We start from the raw sequence: 20,164 nt of genomic DNA, 5'->3' as shown, positions 1-20,164 counted from the left end.
AAGGCATCACTGTCTGTGTTTGGAGCCAGAAAATCCAAATTGGGGAGAAGAAAAATCCAGGTCTCTGCACTGTCATGGCTCATAAGAGAAATTCTGCATAATGTATTTCACAGTATATGTTTACAGTATTGCAGTATTTTCAAGAAGACATCATATAGTACATATATTTACAAATATTTTCCTTTTAGGTAACTTTTCCAGGGTAGCTGGGGCCTAGCTCTTATCCCAGCATGCATTGGGTCATTAGAGTACCCAAATATAGTGGTGAGCCATATGATGCTTAGCCAGTGACTATACATCACTCCACAGGAAACCAGCTTCAGTGGACCAGTTGACATGTAAAATGACTTTATCCACTAAATCCACATAGAATATTTTTTGCGCAAATCAGGGGTGACTTTTTACATCTCTTGTATTCGGGACAGAATGACTCTGTATTAGCAATTAGCTCTGACACTTTGGACTCAACAGAAAGCACCGGAGTGCTGTGCAGAAGAGACACAAAACACAAAAGGGATTAAAATTTCATGTCAGGCTTTCAGAGAAATACCACCACTGGTCTAACATAGATGAAATGTGGATTGACAGTTTTGACTGTCAGAAATGGGATAAAATAAAATAAGAATTCAAATCATTTGCTTCCACCTGTATGGGGACCATGTGTTATATGGTAACAGCTATGGAGGCATCAGCTATCCCTGCAATTAATGTCAAAGTGACAATGTAAATCTAAACCCAAGATCCCCTTATTAGCTTTTCCTGTAGCTTTAAACTGCATGGTCTTCATCACTCATCTTCCTTCAGATACAGTTGAAGGCTCTGGAAAAAGATAAAACAGTGGCCATTTGTTGTTGTATTTTTCATTGTGGGTGGCACGGTGGGGCAGTGATTAGCATTGTAACCTCACAGCAAGAGGGTCCCATCCTTGGGATGGGGGAGCCCTTCTGTGTGGAGTTTGCACGTTCTCTCCGTGTCAGCGTGGGTTTTCTGTGGGTACTCCAGCTTCCTCCCACAGTCCAAAGACATGCAGTTTAATTGGTGACTCTAAATTGGCTGTAGGTGTGAATATGAGTGTGAATGGTTGTCTGTCTCTATGTGTCAGCCCTGTGATAGTCTGGTGACCTGTCAGCTGGGATAGGCTCCAGCCCCCCCCATGAGCCCTAACAGGATAAGCGGTTACGGAAAATGAATGAATGAATGAATGGATAAACTCTTTTATTGAGCTCATTTGTCCTAGTTATCAAATATTTGTATCATAATAATATTAAGTAGGAGTGCAGGTATGGCAATATTGTTGCCAAGCACTGATATTTTTTTTAATTGTATATATTATTAATATTGCAAACACAAATTAGACTTTTGGTTACCTACTAAAATAAAATGCACCAGCCCATTAGATACATTTTGCTACAATAAAAATGACTGAAGTGAGATGAACAGTCTCAAAACTTTATCTTATTAGATAAAACAAATGTTGACAAAGTTGCCCTTTGGGAACATAATGAACAGCTGGGGAAAAAAAGGTAATAAATTGCAATAAATGTTATCATAATACTCCACATGACGTGTTTGAAATCGCAGTGTTGTCTTCTGAAGTATCATAATATCATATCATAGGGCTCTTGGTGATTTCCACCCCTAATAAAAAGTACATTTTAATTGTTTGTAGTGTTTTGTGTCACTTTTGCAACTAAAACATGATGAAAATTTGCAATACTTCCACAACGAATACATGCAAAAAATTTGTTTTAACAATTTAAACTATTTACATTTAAACTCAAATAGTTAAATGCTGCAAATTGTGTTAGCTACAATATTTTAAAAAAAACTTAAATCACAAGTGAGATGCAGAAAAACTGCTGTGCAAAAGTTTTTATTTAAATAAGCACGTCTGACTAAAACGCCAGAATCAACAGATCATCTATAAACACAAGGAAAGAAAAAAAAAACAGTCACATAAAAATAATACTCCATGTCAGAAATAGCAAACTAATTATGATACATCTTTACATTCTTTACAAACACTCACTGACAGCTATGATCCTTCTGGTATACAGTTAATTACACCTCACACACATGTAAACACACACCTCAGACACCAATACTTAAGACACATAATCTCTCTCTCTCTCTCTCTCTCACTCTCTCTCTCTCTCTCTCTGACTCACACACACATGCACACACACACTTAAAGCCACGTCCCTCCTCAGTCTGTCAGTGTGTATATGAGATGTCCATTTTGCTACATGTCAAGGACTCGGACACAGAGGGAATAAATAAACGCCGGCATAAGAATTCCAAGTCGTTCCTCAGTTTCTATTGGCGCTAAACTTTGTCCATCTTTCAGTGGTTTGTCATCTTGTTCCATCAATACTTTATATTCAGACTGTCATCTAAGAAGAATTATTTTCAAATCACAGCAGTGGCACCCACATATTCATGTTCCAGCACCTAAAGGACCATATCAGTGTTTTTGCACGTTCTAACCTATTTGCTACACATAACATACACTTTACATTGCTAGTGTTTTTTTATGTAACCTAAATGTCTTTTCAATAATTCACATTCCTGACTGTGATCACGGTGAACATCATATCTGCTTTCATTTATCATTTTGCATTAATGCAGTGCAGATTCTGCAAGCAAATTTGTACTGCATTACCAGGCAACAACAGAGCGGATAGGATCGTTCACCGTCGTGGATCACCTACCTCAAGCACGTTTCAAGCATCTGCAAATTGTTTTTTGTCGTACAGTGAAGTAAATGAGAATCAGCGGCTGCCTGCGAGGCAGGGAAAAACACATTAAACAGTCTTTAGCGACACAGCAGCGATGTGTGTGAGCTGAAGTAAATGAGCTAAAACATGCAAAAACGGTGAAATGGACGTGCAATGACACTCAGGAAACATTTTACTTGCAAAAAATGTGCTCTTATATAATATGGACACACGCACACTCACACACACACGCACATGCACACACACACACCTGCATTTTCATAGCTAGTGTGCAGCCCTAAATGCAGATGAAATGGGCTTTCTGAAACAGTGCCGCTCACACATTTAACATTGTCACTAAGACAGAAAACGTTAAGTTTCTGTGTTTGTGTGTGTGTGTGTGTGTGTGTGTGTGTGTGTGTGTTCAAGGTGGGGCAGTTAGAAGTAGTCTCGTCTTCGTGAATCGTCACTAATGAAGGAGGGGTTCCACTGGGCTGGGTAGATGCACGAGTGGCGAGAGCCCGGGAGGCCTGTGAAAGGGTACAGGCCGTTTCTCTCCAGGTCTGAGTTACGCAACGCAGGCTGAGGGAAAGGGAACAGAAGGAGAAAAAGAAATGATGGTTTCTTCTTGTCTAGTACAGTGATTTATCAGTTGTATCCAAACACATAAAACAAAACCTTCAAGGTCACTGGTATTTTTCAGCCTGGACCATATTCACCCATGTTTTTGTGTCTAAGTGACTGATGGGAACAACAGGTTTTGGTCCCGTACTGAGTGATGCTGCAGCAGTGAAACAGGCTGCGATGTAACCGTTCAGGTCATGTTCACACCATCAATTTACGTCCACTAAATGTAATAGGTTTTGCCACTGACAGGCTGAGGTTGTTAATCGAAGTGTCTAACAAGGTATGTAAAGGATCCCTACAAAGGCACCCCTTTCTGTTAAAGAGTAAGATCATTTTTGTTTAATCAGAAACAGCCCAAACATCATTATCACCAAACCTCCATGTACATTAAATTTATTATCGTACAACACACCTCATTCACAGTCGACAGAAACAAAATAAAACTCACAAAAACCATCTTAGTTCATCTTCCACTGTTCCAACACAGACAACACATTTCCAACGCAGCATTCACAGGCAACACATTTTCCCCACAAATACAACATGCTAATGTTCTTAGCACAAGCCTATGGCATTTTACATTGCATAAATTAGCCTAGGGGCTAGCAGGCTTTTCCTGTACTCAAATGAAGCCAGGGGCAACAGCAACATTTAACAAAGGTTACGTTACAAGATTCAGCTCCACTGCAACTCACAAGGTTCACCGACAAAACAACTGTCTCATACTGAAAATGTTTTCCAAATAACTATAACATGCTAACGTTATTAGCACAAGCCTATGGCATTTTGCATTTTATAAATTAGCCTAGCGACAAGCAGAGATTTCCTCTGCTCGTATGAAGCCAGGATAAATCTCAATGTATAAATCCCTTATCATTGAAATTAAAGCAAATAAAACCAAAAATAGACAAGAGGTCTGCAACACCACCACATGTAGTTACATTTCTGGGGAGGTGCGCGACAGGCTACAGCGTAGGGTAAGGCATCGATTTGATGCAGAAGTATAAATTTCGAATAATAGTCTGAGCCTGTCAGTGGCAAAAACAAGCACTTCTAATGGGCGTAAAACTGATGGTGCGCAAATGCCCCATGTGGTTACACTGTAACCTGTTTTTATGGCTGTAGGCTGCAGCGCTGTGCCTAAATTGTGGACCAGTTTCAAAAACTGTTGTCTCCATTACTCACTTAGACAAACGCATGGGAAAATAGGGACCAGGATGAAAAATACTGAAGGTAACCCTTTAAGAATGTGAGAAAAAAGGAAAGGTGTTTTTTGCTTACAGAGTAGTAAATGTCAGTCATCTGCAGCAGGTTCTTGGTGCTGCCGTTCTCTTGCATCTCAATGGTCTCCCTGCCCCACTCCGTGGATATGCGATTATTTTTGGGGAAGTCTGCGTATGGTGACATCTGCAGGTCTCCACTTTTGAAGATGATCTTGTTGATGTCATTCTTGTCTTTTCTTGGAGAACAAACATTATAAAAAAGTTAACCCTTTTCCACATTTCATCAAAATTATTCACCAAACCATTGAAAGTGAAGGACCAGTGTTCTTTGCTAATTCGTGTGAACTGATTCCTTAAAAGTTACAAAAAACTCTGCCAGTAGATAATTACACTACAGTCTGTGATCACTTGTATTCTAAATCATATACAGAAGAGAAGTTTTGTGTTGACAATAACAGCATTCTTACTTGCAACAGGTGACAATAAGAGCAATGACGAGGATGAGGACCAGAGCGCCTCCTGCAGGTGACACCACGACTGCAATCAGCTTGTAAACTGCAAAGTCAAATAACACCATATTAATTGCTTTACTTTAAAAACATATGTAAAGATCAAAAACACAAATTTGTGACTTAAGTTCACTAAAACTGTTGTATGAGATTTTTAGGGCCACTTACAATTTCCACAGTTAAATCCTCCGAATCCGAACATACACCTGAAAAGTAGACACAAAGTCTGCAGTGAGATTGTGGACTGACATTCAGTGTAAGTAGATCAGCGCTGTCAGAAAAAAAAAAAAAAAACTTACGGGACACAGGTGCCGTTTTCCAGCTTGTAGCCATCCCCACATTCTGAAACAGGACGTTTTGTTCAAATAAATCAATACTACACACTTTAGTATAAGCAGTTTCAAATCCAGTATTGTTTTGAAGATGCCCCATGTCTTTAATTTTGATACATTTTGTGTCAAATTTCTACTATTTCCTCAGTATTTTGTTTTTGTCAGGGAGGAAATGCTTGTTAGGCTGTCATTTTTATTAGGTTTATTCCACTTAAATCAGGTTAATATGTTTTATGTTTACTTTTTGTCATTACTGTATTTAGCTCACCTAAGCAGGACAGGTCATCCGGGTTGTGTTTGTAGTATCCTTGCAGACACTGGCAGTGAGCTGTGCCGCTGCTGTCCGTGCAGGTGGAGCGCTCTGTATCACACTGAGTCTTCTGGGCCACGCACAGACTTTCCACTGGAACACAGTGTGGACACAATTAGTCATCACTGAAGCGACACAGGAATCTGGTCATGACTTAGACAACATGAGTGGTCCGAGATGTCAGAAAACACCAAACCAGCTCCCTCGTTTCCTTCAATCCACTGTCAGGTTTCACCCCAGGGGACAGTTTGAATTTATTAATCTGTAGTTCTGGATCACAACTATCCTACATAAAACTGCTCCTGTGTGTGTGAGCTCACTGTGATATTATGCTTTATATTACTGCATGCTTGTCTTTTGCTGTTGCTGTTGGATTCCCTAAAGTGCAGGGGTTGTGAAATACAGCAGCTGGATGATGAAGTTTATAAGTGTTGCAATGATGTAACTGTGGGAACTACTTATGGCTAAACTCTGCCCTCTAGTGGCTGCAAACACATTCACAGCTACTTTTAGTACTCTGACCTTGATTACATTTATACAAAAGCATATTGCATTCATTTGAGAAAAAAAATACAGTTACAGCCTCGGCCAAGTTGCAATTACAGTCCAGACTCATATGTAGCCATGACAGTTGATAATGCTTTAAGTATTAATGACGCTCCATGTTTAAAGAAGCTACATATTCGAAAACATGGATGCTTCACATATCTTCAACCCGACAGCACAGAAGATTTATATAATCAACACAGTTTCAAGATGGACACCCAAGATCAGAGTCACCAATTCAATATCTAAACCAAATGTCGCCCCTTCTGTTCCTGAGATACAACGCTGAGTAACGGCCAGAAAACTGTTTTTTTGTATAACATTATGATGTCACAGTGAAGCTGACCTTTGATGAGTTAATGAGATATCATGTTCACGAGATTGAGATGAACTAACAACAAATAACATTGTTTCCAGTCATGGTTGTTGCTGGCACAGAGGCAGAGAAAATATTTGCTTTTTTTTTTTTTTTTTTTGAGTTACTAAGATTATTATCTCCTTTATTCAGGAAAAAAAAGCAGATTTTTTTTCCTCAAGTGAATGCAGTACGCTTCTTCACATTTTAAACAGGTCAGTTAAATTTTTTTTTAACATTTTGCTTAAAGTGAGGAAAAAATAAACCCTGATGAAATTCAATACAGTTACTAGCTGTTATATTTACCGTGATAAGAGAGCTGGTGGTGCAGCACCATCCGGCAGTGGGTCACAGAGGAGCTGCAGTTGCTCAGAGACATCTGGATGTTGTTGTAGACCTCTGCACTCGTCACATCAGTGGAAATGGAAAACATGTTGACAGCTAAGATATGAATTCCGTCCTCTTCCCTGTGGAGAAGACATCAGATGTCAACACAGAGGTGTACACTGACAAAATGTTAATGTCACATCATTTAGTAAAAGAAAAATAAATCTTTTTCATTCCTTAGTTTAGATTCATTCAAATTAAGGCCTGTGGAATGTGAAGGCTGTTGGCCAAGGGTGATGGCGAGAACTTACTTCTTACTCAGCGTTGAGCGGCTGTAACCTCGGAGGACTGACAGGGAAGCGTTGAGCTGAGGTGAAGACAGGAAAAGAGTGTGTAGCAGATATAATAAACACAAAAGACACATTTCCTCAGATATGACAATGATGCAGTGACGCGGACCGCCTCTCACCAGCTGAATGATCTCTCTCTGGATCTCATGCATGGTGGCGCTCTTGAAGATCACCGGGTCGTGTTGCTGTCTGTTAACACTGAAAGTTCCCAGAAAAGCCTTTGCTATGGAGGGGAAAAAATACAGTTGATGAATTCATAAATACTTTATATGCATGTTTTCATCCTCTGTGATTAAATTTTTGTTTTGCTGTTATGTATTAAAGGGGCTTTACCTCTGGTGCAGGTGCGTCCGTCCTCCAGATCGAAGCCGAGCGGACATTCACAGCTGAAGGAACCTCGCGTGTTTACACACCTGGACCCGACAGGGCAGGGGTCGCTGTCACACTCATCCACATCTGGACACACAAGTACATGCAGGAAATACATTATGATTTCTAAAAGGGCCTGAATGCTCAATTGTAACACATGCAAATTTATTTTTTTTAAAATCATATTCTGGAGATTTCATGCTTTGGTACATTGAAACACAGAAGTTAAAAGTAGCATGCATGCTGACGATGCTGTCAAACTGCCAGGATGAAGAGAAGCTCACCCTGGCTGCAGTTCGGTCCTGTCCATGCCTGCTGACAGCGGCAGGTGTATTCATGCCCTTTATAGCTCACACACATCCCTCCGTTCATACAAGGGTTTGACACACAAGGATTTCCTGGAGTTCAGAGAGGAGAGCAGACGTTTTAACATAAAACAAAGGAAACTCAGCCATTAAAAGCATTAAAAACTGTGTAATTGTTTGGGACACATGATGCTTTCACACTGACATTAATTGTGTCTCATTAGCCTCATAATGTGAATTTTTCATAATGCACATTTTTACACCTGGCTGAATTTTAGTATAATTATAGGTGTCATGCTGTGACAACTGCAAACCTAGGATTGTCACTTAAATTGAGGGGGCGGGTGTATACCACTTACTTGGTGGTGGTGGTGCTTTGGTGGGTGCTGTCGTCCCCACCAGCTCTGTAGTTCCCCTGACTGTCTGTTTCCTGGTGGTCTGCACAGCCTCTGTACTCTTGGTTGGGGTGCTGTGGGTGACGGTGGTGGTGATGCGCCAGCGATGGGCTGTGGTGATTCCTGAAGTGCCTGTGCTTGTTTCTATCGGCATGGTGGCGGCTTTTGTGGGAATAACCATCCCAGTTGAAGGCCCCTGGGTTTGGCTGGGGGACACATGGAGAGTTGGGTGCGCTGCTGAGGTCAGCAGGGCTAGGGTGGAGGCTGTGGTGGAGGGCGTAGTGTATGGGATGGTGGCCTCGGTAGGTGGCTCTGGAGTAGAGCTGGTGGCCGTGCTACTGAACCTGGGGGATGAGGTTGCAGGTGGAGAAGGGGTGATGGTGTGGGTGGTGGTGGTGGTGGTGGTGGTGGTGGTGGGGGTGGAGGCAGTGGCTTTGAAGGTGTCTTCCTCTGTTATGTGTGATCTGTTAAAGAGAAAATCAATCAATCAAATCTCTTAGAGACTGAAGAGCAGAGAAAATCTTTACAATATCAGGACTGACATAACTATAGAGGAAGCCACAGTGTCACCAGGGGGCGCTAGAGCCAGTGATATAAGCTTTTCAATCACTCAGGCACCTGTTGCATTCCTTTAATAACATTATAATAATAATTTTATTTGTTTTAGAAACTTTATAAAAATAAGAACTAACCAATTTTTACAAACTACGCTTTTTTTCCTTTTTTTTGCAGAACATTATGATGTCACAGTGAGGCTGACCTTTGACCTTTTGGATATAAAATGTCACCACTTCATCATTATATCCTATTAGGCATTTGTGTGACGTTTTGTCTCAATTAGGGCATGAATTTTTGAGTAATGGCCAAAAAATGTGTTTTGTAAGGTCACAGTGACTTTGACCTTTGACCACCAAATTCTAATCAGTTCACCCTGGAGTCCAGATGGACGTTTGTGCCTAATTTGCAGAAATTCTCCTCAGGCGTTTTTGATATTCACATTGACAAAAATGGGACAACTAGGGGTGGAAATCACCAGAGGATCCACAATATGATATTATCATGATACTTCAGCCACAATACAATGATTTTAAATATCTTCAGTCTGTTCATCTCACTTCAGCCATTTTTATTACAGCAAAATGTATCTAGTGAACTGAAAAAGCTATTGATTATATTATTCTAGTGGGCTACCTAAAGTTTAATTTGTATTTGTCGTAATAATAATTTACATAATAAAAAAATCTATACTTGGCGCTGTGTGACGATACGATATTGCCACACAAAAATATCACGATATTGTGCTGTATCGATTTTTCAACACTAAAAACATAATGTTAGTAGTAATATAAGGTAATATATGGGACACAGATACAACTAATGAACACCAACAAAGAGATACAATTAAGAACAGATCAATAAGTTTATGTACCAATGTGTGCTGCAGTTTTTCTGTCAAAATAATGTTTTCTAATAAATAATATTTCTAAATTATAACAACAACAATCATAATAATACATTTTATATAGCAATAATTAGAAATCCTACCCTGTGCTGCTCTGCTTGTGCAACAACCAAATGCCTTTCCTTGGAATATTATTCTGTTACTTATTTAATAGTAACAACAACGTACCTTTCTGTCACAGTGACAGGTGTGGTGGTGAGGAAGTCCTCAGTAACCAGCACTGGAGTGTCTGTTAGAGAGTTATCCACTCCTGATGTACTACTGCTGACTGTAGGGGACGCTGTGGTCAGACCCAAGCTGACGCTTTGGTCCCTGGTTTGGGATGAAACCCCCTCAGTGCCCTCTTGAGTGCTCGAGTGGTGGGATCTGGTGGAGACAGACTCAGTGGAGGTGCCAACACTAGAGCCCGACCCCTGCTCTGTCCCTGAGATGTTTGTAAGGCCCTCTGTCGGTGAAGTGACAGGAGGCGTGAAAGAAACAGACACTTCAGATTGGTCAGTGCTGGGCTCCGTCATTCTGAGGGGTGGTGTCGAGTCAGAGGTTTCCTCTGATGTGGAGATGTATTGATGAGTGGCGTTAGGTTGTCCGGTTAAACTTTGCGTTCCTCTGGACTCCCCTGGGCTCCCGGTCTCTTGGGGTGTCCCCTTGTAGGAGTGGGTCATGTGCTGGTCTGTTGTGTCCCCGCTGTCAGTCCTGGTGGACGGGGCACTGTGGGTGTAGTCCTCAGTCTCTGTAGCCCTAGATGACGTACCCCAGGTGGAGGGGGGCTGATGGGAGCTGGAGTCCTCTGTGAAGGCAGAGGAGGTGCTGTTGTTGGAATATGAGGTGACAGACAGCAGAGTCCTCTCCCCAGCTTTGGTTATGGTGATGGAAGTGTAGGTGCTGTCGGTGTGGACGGCTGTGTGGGACGTCAGGGCTGAGGCATCTCCTAGTCGGAGGCTGGTGTCTGGACTGTCCTGGGGGAGTCTGGCCTCCTCTGTCAACATCCAGAAGCTAGCCTCCCTGGACACAGCAGGGGAAGCGCCTGGCGCCTGGTCTGTGTTAGTTAAGTCCTTCCAGTCTGTGCTGCTGCTGCTGCTGACACTGTTGCTGCTGCTGCTGCTGCTGCTGACACTGTTGCTGCTGACACTGCTGCTGCTGACACTGTTGCTGCTGACACTGTTGCTGCTGCTGCTGCTGCTGACACTGCTGCTGCTGCTGCTGACACTGTTGCTGCTGCTGACACTGTTGCTGCTGCTGCTGCCACTGCTGCTGCTGACACTGTTGCTGCTGACACTGCTGCTCCCGGTGCTGCTGCCACTGCTACTGCTGATGATGCTGCTGCTGGTGCTGCTGCTACTGATGCTACCGCTGCTGCTGCTAGTGCTGCTGCTACTGACGCTGCCGCTGCTGCTGCTGGTACTGCTGCTACTGACGCTGCTGCTGCTGCTACTGACGCTGCTGCTGCTGCTGCTGGCCTCAGTAGTGGCTACAACAAGGGCGGAGGTGAGTGGCTCAGTAGACAGACGTGTGGTTTCTAGTGACCTGCTGCTTGTTTCTGTGAAGGTTTGTGTCTGCTCAGTGTCTGTGGAAAAAGAAAAAAAGACATAACATTATCAAGTTTGTACAATTACACACTTCAGATCAGACACTGAAAACTGAAAGGAATGGAAAAAAGAGGGTTTTTTGGTTCAACAAATGCTTTATTTTAATTGAAACTTTAAAACTTTTTTTAATGGAAGTATGTGTAAAAAGTTTGACAGGCCGTCAAGAAGGAAAGGAGACCCGAGATCCTCTGTCTGGTTGCACATTTTTTTCAGTACCGTACATAAGCAAATGTACAAGGTATGATAACCGTCATTTTTTTTTACCTTGAAACCATGTCCCTGCAACCCTAGTGCTAATCTAACGGAGTGCAGAGTCTACAGAAGTCGAGAATGACCATACTTGCAATTACTTTTTTAATGCTGTTATATTGAGATAACAAAGTTTGTTTTCTCATGATAATGGTTGATTTATGCTGATTCCCAAGAAAACAAAAGGCTGATTTCTGGAGCTAACAAAATAATTTATAACAAGAAAAGGACTTTTGTTTTCATGAGATCACGGGATAGCTATGGAAACTTGTGGGAACTTGTGATAGGCATTTTTTTTGACACTTTATGGGTCAAACAATCAATCCATCAATTGTAAAACACGAAAATTGACAGATATTGTTAGTGGCTGGACATGAACTCCTTCAGCTTAATGACAGAAACAGATATCAGAGAGTTACTCAACTTATTCCCTAGGCTGACATTCATTCTTTCAGACAATACACCTTCAAAATAATAACCATGATCTGGCTGTCTCTGTACTGACAATACAAAGTGTACATATTTTAGTTCACTCCCAACTGTGGCCACCAGAGGGCGCTCAGCAGGCTGAGTCTGGTCTCTACAGACTGCAGAGAGGAGGAAGATGCTGTCAGAAGTTCTGTCGCTTGCTGCAGAGACAATGATTTTGGGTGGGGAACAATTGGCAGCCGGGCTCGTCTGCTCTAACAAAGGCTTGAGGTCCTAAATATGGTGGTGACTGTCTCCGTTGGGAATTGGCCACTTCCTTCCTAAAGCTGAGTGAGCACAAGGCACTGGCAGAACTCTGTCACCATGGATCTGGGCGTGTTTTCATGTTTAGCGTCTGTGGGGAGGTTTTTCTTTTTTAGACCAGCTCTGATTGTTGTCAAGAAATGAACATTACCTAAACGTTATCGGAAGAGAAGTGTCAGAAAGGAATGTTGCTACAGAATGTTTTAAATAGATATTTTTTTTAGCAGTTTCCCTCTGACAGTTGACAGTTGGGACAGACAAAAAACATGCACGGAGAGAAAGTATGACAAGCAAACAAAGGTCACCAGCTGGAATCAACCCAGAGATGTTGCAGTTACATGATGTATGTCTTAGAAAAATATGCCTCTGGGACACCACAAAATAGCTTTTAAAAACTTGTCTACTCAATGGCCACTGTCAAGTGTAAATAAAGCTTTATTGTTAGTATCAAAACAGTGAATCATTTTTTATATACACTCATAACTTAAAAGCTGTAAACACAACACTGACATATCAATTTCTGAACCAAAAAATTTAAGTTCTAGCACACACCAGGACACTTGGATAGACACTGTTTTATTGCCGTCAGGTGTACCTTTCAATAATCAGGTGGTGATTAGCAGAGAATCTGACCAGTTCACATTCTCCACTACAAATGTACTTCAACAATGTGAATGTTTAAACAATAAACAGAAATAGCAACTATGATTCTACTGTACAAAATTAGATATAAAGACTATGGGTAGCACGCTGGTGCAGTGGTTAGCATTGCTGCCCCACAGCAAAGAGGCTCCTGGTTAGAACCAAGGGGTAGGGGGGCCCTTCCTTATGGAGTTTGTTTTCTTTGGGTACTCCGATTTCCTCCCACGGTCAGAAAACATGCAGGCTAGGTTCATTGGTGACTCTAAATTGCCCGTAGGTGTGAACGTAAGCTGGGATTTTCCGGTTACAGAAAATGAATGTTTGTTTTTTTTTGTTTTTTTTTTTAAGATAATGAGATACCATTGATGTCAGAGAACCAAAATGCTCATTTTTAAGTTCATATGGCAAACATACATACACATCCAGCACACACAGTATAACTTAAGCATTAATATGGGCGTACCTAAGTCCAGTAGTTACTCTCTTTTATCCCTAGGCTCCATTTTGCTCACTAACTATGTTTTACTGTTGTTTGATGCAAGGAAGGTGGTGTAAAGTAGTAGTTTGTTGTTTTTTTTGTCTGAAAACAGCTGCTATGAGAGCAGTGGGACTTCATTGGGTGTAGGCCGTAAAAACCAAAACAACAAGCTGAAAGACGCTAAAATGCACCACAGAGCTGAGGGGAGCTGCAAAGCTGGGTGATAATTATTATCATGATTCTTTGTTATATAAAAATATCAACGACAGCAGCTGTAAATTGCATAACTAATGAGCATCCAGTGGGCTTTATGGATGTCTTTTATTAAAAAGTATATATGAGAAACAAAAACTCACACACGTCAGCCCAGTCTATGCGTGTGAGGTCTATCTCTGACCTCGAGGTCTTTTCTCTGCCCATCACAGATGCTGTGCTGTCTGACAGCCTGTTATCTGGCCAGTCTCCAGCAGCCCAGGACTAGAACAACAGCACTTTGAGGATGAGCGTCGGTCCTGACAGCCAACACGCAGCCACCAGCAGCCACCATCCAAAACCAATGGAGGGGAGAGTTCAACTACAGAACAGTCCGTCCACTGGGAGTCTGTGAGCAGAACTGGGCCACTGGACTCTGTTTTTGTAACTCACTTCCTCTGCATGTGTCTCTCTCATTATTTCATTTTCTCTCTCTGGATCCAGTCCGGGCAACAAAACTCAGACTGGAACGTGGTGCTGGCAACAAGTGAGGAACACTCCCAGATTCTGCGCTGTTTATCTCTCAGCTCTCAACTGTTAACACGGCTGTCAGTGTCGTCTTTTCACATCTGTTATACACCAGAAGCTCTGTGGCTTGCATGTTAATTTAGGCAAATGCAGCAATAGGGCCACATATTAATGAGGGTGGATGGTGGTATGAGGTAGCAGAGTGGTCATTATATTGGTTGATATTTTGTTGGCAACAGATCAAACAGGTCATTTGTTGCTTGCTGTGGACTTTTGCTAAATTCAGCGACCAAATTTAATACTGTGTCATGACAGTCACTTAAAGACCTGGTGTGGGATGTGAAAAGGTGAATTTGGTGACATCAGGGTGACAAAGTGAATCATTTTTGCTTGGTTATTCTTTAGCACATTCGGGCAGAGCATTTGACCCTCACATTGTTTTCTGTGAATGGTACTGGGCAGCTCCCAGTCTGAACACATCAACTGGAACCAGGCAAGACTCTCAGTGGACTAACAAATCTTCATGTACAGCTAAAGTTATCACTGGCATTGCTATAAAACTTGTTAGAAGTAAAGACTGTGCTCAGATCTCAGTATAATAACCAGTTTTGTATACATGTCTCAGTGGTATCGCTGTATATTTGGGGTTCACTTTGGTTTTAAAGGCAGAATCCATAATCTGTCATAATCTCCCTAGAGGATATACATTATTTATAGTATCAAGAAAGTTGCAAGTGCGGTACAGGTCCCAGCCATTACATGATGTTTTATGGAACTTTTTTAGTATCATGCTTGCCAATGGTTCCATAATGCATCCTGATATTCTTAAATAATTTTATGAAAATTCGTCATTCGTACCCTCAGAGCTTAGATCTCTCTTTGTACCCTCTACCTGGGGTTTAGGCTCAAAAGTATTTTTGCAGTACTGTAGGGCTGCCCCCTGAGAGTTGAAGATTCGTATCATCAGTCTGAGACCGTACGGTCGACTGAGATTCCTTCTAGTCGAGCAGTCAGGTTATTTTTGTTTGTTTGTTTTTTGATCAGTCAGTGTGCAGCGGGCTTCTGTGAATATTCTGGTCCCCAGATTTAGCTGCAGACTGAACGCTTCTTGCTTTCACGCTCAAAGGGACATCAGCGTGTGATGGAGGCAGCTGACCAATAGAGAAGAACCTTTGTCCGGGCCCACTCTGAGATAGTGTTATCTTCTGCCTTCTGTGCAGAGGTGTTGAACTTATGGCTCGCTGTAACATAACACGATACAGTCTCTGGCTTTTGTTAAATATCTGGTGTTGGCAAAAAAAAGCTGTTGCACACCTGTCATTAGCATAGTTAGGTTGCATTATATTGGAGGGCTAACATCACTGTCACAATATCACAATATTTTTGATCCAATGAGCTCATAAGTGTCTAAGTCTACTGTCCTACATGCTGCATGTTACAAGGTGCTCTCATCAACCTTTGTATGAGCTGGTAAGGAAATGTCAAGAGTTTTCTGTGGCAACAGCAACACCTCAGCTCAAGTGCTAACAGGAAACTACCAAATATCTAAAAAGGGAGTGAGAGTGCAGATCAGATTTGATACTTAGATCATGATAAGACAAAGTGACACATTAATGAGAGTGTCTCTGGTTGTTCGCTGCTTTCATCAAACTAAGTGAATGGATCTAGCTTAATTGAATAGTGAACTGCAACTAAGGGCCATGTTAACATGTTCAGCATGTAGGATTTTTGTAGCATATAGCAGTGAGGTTGCAAAACTTAGACTTCTCCCGTGTGCCATGTGTGGAAGAACTACGATGGCGATGCAAAAATGCGAATGGTCCTATCTAGAGCCAGTATTTGGTTTGTCTGTTCTGGGCTAACAACATCGAGGAACCCTTGGAAGTGGACCCACTTGATATTATGTAGATATAAACGGCTCATTCTAAGGTAACAAATACCAATTCTTGATTGTACACTGATGAATACATTATATACCATTTTTGCTGATAGATACCCTTACATCCTACACACTAAAGCTTTGAGTATAATTCCCATTCTGCTGACGGTCTTCGTTCATTGGAAAGATCAGTTAGTTTTAAGTGGTGGGGATACTTTTATCCTCCTGAGACCCTGGGTCCTCATATGTGGACCTCACATTTTGGCTTTACTTGACCTTAGACTTCATTCTACTTAACTTGGATCTGTTGTCCTCATTCGTGGACACTTCTTGTGCCATCTAGTGGTAGTAAGAGCACAATACACTAATCCATAAACAAACAAGATGGCAGGTATCTCTGCCAAGACAGTCTGCTGTCGATCCCAACAGAAAAGTGGACAAGGTCCAAAACCTGATCACATTTTATGGTTGAAACTTGTTTATTTATGATTAATAATGTTTGTAGTTTGATATGGCAACAAATTTGACCAATTTTAGCAACAGCAACAAGCTAAGACACTGTTAATTAGAAAGTACTCGTTTGAGGACATTGTGACTTTATTATTGTTTTATTATTATTATTGTTGACTATGTTTCCTTTTTTCATACTTATAGGTCCGATTGATCACAAATAGCTAGGTGAAATGTAAAATGCATACAAAACAAAAGTTCGCGTCTCAGGAGGATGTTTAAAAAAAATCAAAGTAAACTGTCTAACGGTGGGTTTATGCTCCTTAATATCAAAACTACAGATGAGAGCACACACTACCATACCTAAGCAGAAACTATACAAGTCAGGGAATTGATTGCAACAGAAAATTGGTTTGAATTCAGCGACTGATCATTAAACTCATTTTCAAAGCAAAATTGCCAGATAATGTGCTGGTTCCAGCCTCTCAAATGTAAATATTTTCAGTTTTTCTCAATCTCAAACAGCACTAAGGGATTTTGAACTGCTGGTTGGATAACAAAGCAGTGTGACTATGTCAACTTGGGCCTCAGGAACTTGTGATGGGCATTTCTCACTATTTCTGACAATTTATAAAACGTGCAAAGAATCAATCAATAGAGAAAATGCAAAATATTAAATTATTATTTAATTATTTAATATTAATATTAAATGAAAATAAGTGTTGTTACAGCTCTATACTTGTGCAAAATTAACTAAAGGTGCAGTGCACTTGTTCAGTGACAGTGTCTATTTATTTTTGCATATCAGTTGAACTTATTTTGCTTGCAATCTGTAGCAGAGAATTATTATTCATAATTCAGGTTATTGCACAACAGGATGCATCAGGAAATCTGTGGATGTATTAAGTTGTAATGGAGATTATTGTTATCTTACACAAAATACTGAGATATCTCCAACTGAATAAGCTTTGCTGATGTATCTCTATTGTATATTCATACTAAAGCTTATTTTAATAAGATGAAAATGTAAAGTAGACACACTGAGCCTTCACTTTGCAGAGGAAAATATTCCCAAATGGCATTATAGGGACAAACTCCGCAAACTGAACTAACTTTTTAAACGTTACACTTGTCACCGCAGGCCTGACAGTGCTCTTACCAAGGTCTGCAGCAGCAGTGTGTGTCTCAGCAGTGTGTGTGAGCAGGATGTTCCTCTGTGATGGTGATAAACTTTCGCTGGAGTATGAAGTTGAAGTTGCATTGTTTTCCAAGTTGCTGAGTTCATCTGTGGCGGCTGAATGATACAATCCTGCCGTTACCGGATCCGTGCTGTTGTTACTGGGGGTCCCTGCCCCGAGGGGCCCCGGTAGACCCAGCAAGAGGACCGACAGAGACACACCGAGGACGTGATTCAAAAACCACGTTTCCATGATTTCCAAGACCCCAAAACGGTCGCCGATAGTTTCCGTGAAGTCGAGTAGAGGCCGGGGAGTCTCCCGGGGACACCATGGGAGGAGCGCTGCGGCTATATGTGAAGTTTCATAAGAATGAAATAAATCCTGGAGCAGGTCCGGAGGCAATCCGCTGCTCGGGCGGCGGGGAACGGAAGATAACAGAGCCGAGGCAGCAGCCTGTTATCACAGCGGAGCGGAGGAGCCCGGGCTCCTCCTCCTCCTGCACACACACACACACACACACACACACACACACACTTTAGTGTTTTACTCTGTCCTGTTATTCACCCCACTAGCCGCCTTGCTTTGCTGCCTTCAGGTGGTGTCGGAAGTCCTGCCATTAAAAAATAATAAAATGTTTCTTTTTTTTTTTTCAGCCACCAAAATAAACTAAAATGATAAATTTAGGAATCAAAATCTCAGAGGAAGTGACATATCTGCAAAGTCACAATAATGACACACTGACTTTTCATCTTGGCATCTTCTATGAAATTATTTTAAAGCCACAGGCTACTTTTGATGTCAGGGCCATTGCTATGAGATGTATATATATTTTGATTTTACATAATCTGTGACTGTAGGCAACTTGTTTTTCTGGTGGGAATGGGCTTTAAAAGGCCCAACTGCAAGTGAAGCAGACAAAAATGTGTCCAGCAAGAGTAGATTTCAGGGGGGGACACAGGGGACTGCATTCGACTCCCCCAATAAAACATGAAAATAGCAGTATTTTGTTTAGTAATTTGATACAATTAAAGTCATTTGCACTATAAACTGATGTAGGAAAACAATCTGAGGCTGAAGTGGGGGATTTATTTCAGAAACAAGTCCTGTTCCTGTTTTGAGGCTAGAAAAACTGGTTGCTGCTATATTTTTATGGTGATTTGTTGTACATGAATGCATCTGCACATGTTTGCACATGTTAGATACTGCATATCATAGTGCACTGAGATTTGTAACAAATTGTAAAGCCCTCACTCATTATTGTACGCTTTATTTCAAGACTGGTTGACCTTCTTTGACCTTTCATAGGCTCAGTCACTGGTATTTGTTCATTTATAAAGTCATACTGGTCAAACTCCCTGCGTACACTTGTACTTTGATTGAACAGAGATCTGACTGAAGCTTCAAAAAAAAAGAAAAAGAAAAGATGAAAATATGTGCATAAAAACGCACGTAGGACCCTTAAATCCCATTTTATGTGTCCCCCCTTACCAATTTTGAAACAGATACAGACTATTAGTTATATCTGGTTAAAGAACAATGAGTGAATAAAAATACCACTTGTGACTGTGAAAAGTTTTCAGCAGTAGTATGTTTGTTGCTGTTATATCACTATCCTAAGTGACAAAAAGCACAAAATCATCTTTGAATTTGAACTAAATTCATCTACTTAAGATGTACACTTTGCATGGTCCCATTCTTCAGCCAGCCCATACAGAGATTTGTCCTCTCAGCAACTGGTTAGTAAGAAACAGACCAACAGCTCCACTGCTGAGAACCATCTGATGCCCATATAAACGTCTCAATACTGATTGAGTCATTATGAGACCAGTTGATCGCGAGGAAAGGTATATTAGATAATCATGTGCCTGTTGGCAGGTTGCAGGTCTGACAGCAGAATGCAAAGAGGAAGTGGTTTTCACAGCTTTGCTGTTGGGTTACTGGAACACTAACTCTTGTAAAAGGTGCGACACAGTTCACCCAAATAAAACGACCATCTTGCTGACATACATCCAGCATGTGTTTTAAGCCAAAAAATTCATATCATTTCTTAATCCTCTTGCTATAACAGAGCAATTAGCTGATCAGAATGATTTGATTAAAAAAAAATTTCTTAGCAAGCACTGTATCTCTTTGATAACAGGATGCTGGCTGTGATTTTTAACAGGAGAATGGCTCACAGTCATGGAGGAAACATCTGTACTGAATGATGTTCAGTGATCCATTCAAACACATTTAATAGTGCATTTTGGTTTTGATTTAACCAACTTCAAAATATAAATATTTCAAGTGAAAATGGTCAAGTTTTGTGCTTTAGCTTATCACTGAGAAGTAATGTAGTGGCTATATTATAATGACCTCATCTGTGTCTAGATTGGCTCTCTATGAGCCTCACTGTACAATGCAAATTCTGCTTGCCACAGAGA

General features: G+C 41.1%; 1 protein-coding gene across 1 annotated transcript; it reads right to left on the bottom strand.

Moving 5' to 3' along the window:
• Window positions 1-1,857: 1,857 nt before the first annotated feature.
• Window positions 1,858-18,180, bottom strand: heg1 (heart development protein with EGF-like domains 1). The gene is made up of 14 exons (XM_049593807.1): window positions 17,723-18,180; window positions 9,996-11,391; window positions 8,330-8,829; window positions 7,950-8,063; window positions 7,630-7,752; window positions 7,416-7,519; window positions 7,258-7,313; window positions 6,926-7,086; window positions 5,677-5,811; window positions 5,376-5,418; window positions 5,245-5,282; window positions 5,035-5,122; window positions 4,626-4,803; window positions 1,858-3,299 (listed from the first exon to the last, which is right to left on the bottom strand). The coding sequence occupies exons 1-14, from the start codon at window positions 17,991-17,993 to the stop codon at window positions 3,156-3,158; spliced, it is 3,351 nt and encodes a 1,116-aa protein (XP_049449764.1). The 5' UTR covers window positions 17,994-18,180; the 3' UTR covers window positions 1,858-3,155.
• Between the last annotated feature and the right edge of the window lie 1,984 nt (window positions 18,181-20,164).

Source organism: Epinephelus fuscoguttatus, linkage group LG13, assembly GCF_011397635.1.
Source record: "Epinephelus fuscoguttatus linkage group LG13, E.fuscoguttatus.final_Chr_v1".
In the NCBI taxonomy this organism is placed as follows: domain Eukaryota; kingdom Metazoa; phylum Chordata; class Actinopteri; order Perciformes; family Serranidae; genus Epinephelus; species Epinephelus fuscoguttatus.
The sequence above is the reverse complement of the archived record's forward strand: the minus strand, read 5'-3'. Positions and strand labels throughout refer to the sequence as shown.